This window comes from Triticum urartu, chromosome 1A (genome assembly GCF_056163025.1).
Source record: "Triticum urartu cultivar PI428250 chromosome 1A, HENAU_Tu73, whole genome shotgun sequence".
Taxonomy (NCBI): Eukaryota; Viridiplantae; Streptophyta; class Magnoliopsida; order Poales; family Poaceae; genus Triticum; species Triticum urartu.
The window spans coordinates 314,931,786-314,935,077 of record NC_141873.1 but is presented as its reverse complement, the minus strand read 5'-3'; the positions used below and the strand labels follow the sequence as shown (position 1 = coordinate 314,935,077).

Genomic DNA, 3,292 nt, shown 5'->3' with positions numbered 1-3,292 from the left:
ATATGTGTGTGTGATACAGTGATACGCGGAAGAAAAAGAAAGGAGTGGGTTAACCAACCACACCCAAAGCAGAACGGAATTTAGGCATGCAATCATATCACATGGTGGTGCTCGTGGACGGACGCAAGATGGGTGATTAATCGCTGACTGGACTGGCCCCCACAACAAATCAACAAACGGAAGCTTTCTCTTCCCCCTTAAACTGATGAAGGCGACGCAAATCAATAGAAACTTCACACGGCTGATCGCAAGGAACCCTCTGTTGCTTGGAGAAATAAAATTTTCCTTAGGAGGCGTACGTACGTGTTCTTATCAGGATGGTGGCAAACTCGGAAAAAGAACACGAGTTCTCCTGCATAAGATAATTTCGATTAAAATGTTAAATTTCTTACACACATATGCATGAAGGTAAGAAGCTGAAGGCAATTCTAGTTAAAAAAATATTATTCCCTCACCCTACATTAAGTGCTGCAGATTACACGACGTGAATCAAACTGGGTTTTTCAAATGTGAAATGTACAGCAAACCTCATTCTTCAGTTCCATGACAGACATGCCCCCATAGCGACTTTGGATGCCATGAAAAGAGAAAAAAAGAAAAGAAAAAGAGAAGCAGTTAGGTCGCAAGTGTAAGAATTTGATGTGGTAGATGGAGCCAAGGATCTCTTAAAAGACTGATTTGTGACACTACTGAACAGTTGCATTACATCATATCTTATCTGATCCTAACAGAAGTACAAACCTGTGCAAATTTCAAATGAACATACTCTAAGAATATATTTGACAACCCCACTGCCCTGTGACACCGGCATATAGAAGATTAAAGAATTACAGTGTCTTAGATAAGCACTAAGCAGTGGAAGGAAGTCAAACTAATAATTGGATGGGTTAGCAGCTACTCCCTCCGTCCGGAAATACTTGTCAGCGAAATGGATGTATCCAGACGTATTTTAGTTTTAGATACATCCATTTTAATCCATTTATGCGACTAGTATTTCCAGACGGAGGGAGTACCTGCCATGGAAAATAAACAACCAACGAAATTGCCTACTGATAGGAAGCTGCGGATATCTACTGGCATATTCCAGCAATGATTTTATCTGTTTCTTCATCAGCCTCAAAACCATCTTTTTTCATGCGATCAAGTAAATCTGACACTGGTTGTCCTGCATGAACATATGTCTCCAGTAAAATGTGGTAAACATCCCTTGTCAAAGGTACTAAATTCCGTAGCATGCTTGCCATCTCCTCGGCTGCTTCAACATTCTTTTGCTCCATGAAATGTTCCAGGCTCATTAGCACATTTGTTAGGTCAGGTTCCCATCGAGAAGACGCACAAGCAAGAGCTTTCCTTGTCATATCCACCGCCTTCGACACCTGGCCGTCCTGGAAAAATCCACTAGCCAACCTATACCAAGTACCACGGTGAGGTGTCCTCCCTTTGGCGATAGCTTCATCCAGGAGAGCTTCTGCCTTCTCCATAAGACCTTTGGCGCAGTAAGCATTTAGCAGTAAGTTTGTTAAGTGGATATCATGGTGAACATACCTACTTTCCCACTCTCTAAAGGCTTTCTCAGCACTATCAATGTCATTCATCTTAAGCAGCCCACTTATCCTGCACATGTACATCGAGTTGCATACCGGCACTTTGGACTTGTAGACATTCCAAACCCGGTCTGCCTCACTACTCATTCCCAAATCAGCAAACATGGAAAGCAAGAACCCATATGCAACCCTCTCATCCTTCCGACCTATCTGCTTTTCTGATTCCTGGATAGCTCGCAAGGCCTTTCCTTGCTGCCCGGCTTCCATGAAAGCCCTGGCTACAATGGCATGTGAGTGCCAATTCACGATCTTCGGGTCGACCTTCTTGATAATTTCCTCAATGCCATCAAAATTCCCAGCAGCTGCAAGCACCGTCAACAGAATGTTGATACTGAACACATCAGGCTTGATGCCGCTCTCTTCCATGGTCCTGTACATGGTGTGCACCCTCTCAACCTGCCCGGTCTCCCAGTAAAGCTTCATCATCACATTGTAAGGATATGATCTCATCATTCCCAAGTCCTGCATCTCCGTGAAGAGCTTTTCGGCCTCGTCGACGGACTTTGCCTCCGCATAGCATTTCAGGAGGGATCCGTAGCAATGAGATTTCTTCACCTGGATCGACAAGCTCTTCCAGTAGTTCACGGCACTCTCGAGGCCTTGCACCTTGCTGATCAGCTCCAGCCGGTACGCGACGTCGCCAGGCGACAGGTACATGTACCGCCGGTCGGTCATCCACATTGACAGCTGCAAGAACACAAAGAATGAGCGAGTGGGGTGCGCGCACAGGGAGTATTCGCTTCGGGGTTGGGGTGATTGCGACCTCGAGCGCGTGGGAGAAGCGGCGGAGGCGGACGAGCTTCTTGACGATGCACATGAGGTTGTTCTTCTCGACGGCCCGGCCCTCCGTGACCGCCCATTGCTCCAGCACGGGAGTCAGCGGGAGGTTCGGGTTCCATACGGCAGTGACGCGGCGGTAGAGTGAGTCGGCCAGCGGGCGCCGCGGTGGATGGGGCAAGGCTGCGGAGGTCTCGGCGGCCGTGGACAGGCGTCGGAGCAGGCAGCCGCGAGGAGGGAGGAGGCGGTGCATGGTGGCGCGGCCGCTCCGGCGGTTCGATGCCGGCGGAGGGGAGGGGGGGGTGAGGGTTTGGGAATGGGGAATGGGCTCAGATGGGCCTTGTGCTGAATGGGCTTCAGGGTGGTTAATCCGAAAGGAAGGGGGGAGAGCGAAGAATCAGCGAGAGGAGAAAAGGAAAAAGGACTGTTTTGAAAATACAAAAATATAGGACCCCGATATCGCGCGGAAGTTCGGGGACAGGAGGAGCCAGATCGAACATTTTGAGGATAAGACATGCCCAGTGAGCACAAACTACCGTCACGCCCCGTCCTGGAGCGGTCGGGCCAGCCCCAAATCGCCCCTATCCATCCGAGAGTCGTCGCGCCCACCCCAAACCGTCATGCCCCGTCCTGAAGCTGTCGCTCCCACCCCAAACCGTTGTGCCCCATATTGGAGCCGTCGCGCCCGCCCAAAACTGCCATGCCCTGTCCCAGAGCCATCACATCATTTAACTTTTCTTCTGTGGCCACTTCCTCGAGCTGCGCCGCGTCGGCGATGCCCTGGCTCCTGCGGGAGCAAAGCTCCTGGGTGATGGCGGCATCCTCAAAGCGCCACTGATATCCGCTGCCGCTACCTTTTGAGCTTGTGTTGGTTTTCTCATGAAGAGAAAAGGGTGATGCAGCAAAGTAGC

At 49.9% G+C, this 3,292-nt stretch overlaps 1 protein-coding gene across 1 annotated transcript; it reads right to left on the bottom strand.

Annotated features, from left to right (window-relative positions):
- Positions 1 to 426: 426 nt before the first annotated feature.
- LOC125505951 (pentatricopeptide repeat-containing protein At2g20710, mitochondrial) lies at positions 427 to 2,837 on the bottom strand. Its single transcript, XM_048670851.2, has 2 exons — positions 2,368 to 2,837; positions 427 to 2,291 (listed from the first exon to the last, which is right to left on the bottom strand). Exons 1-2 carry the CDS (start codon positions 2,632 to 2,634, stop codon positions 1,071 to 1,073), a joined length of 1,488 nt encoding a protein of 495 aa, XP_048526808.1. The 5' UTR covers positions 2,635 to 2,837; the 3' UTR covers positions 427 to 1,070.
- Positions 2,838 to 3,292: the final 455 nt, after the last annotated feature.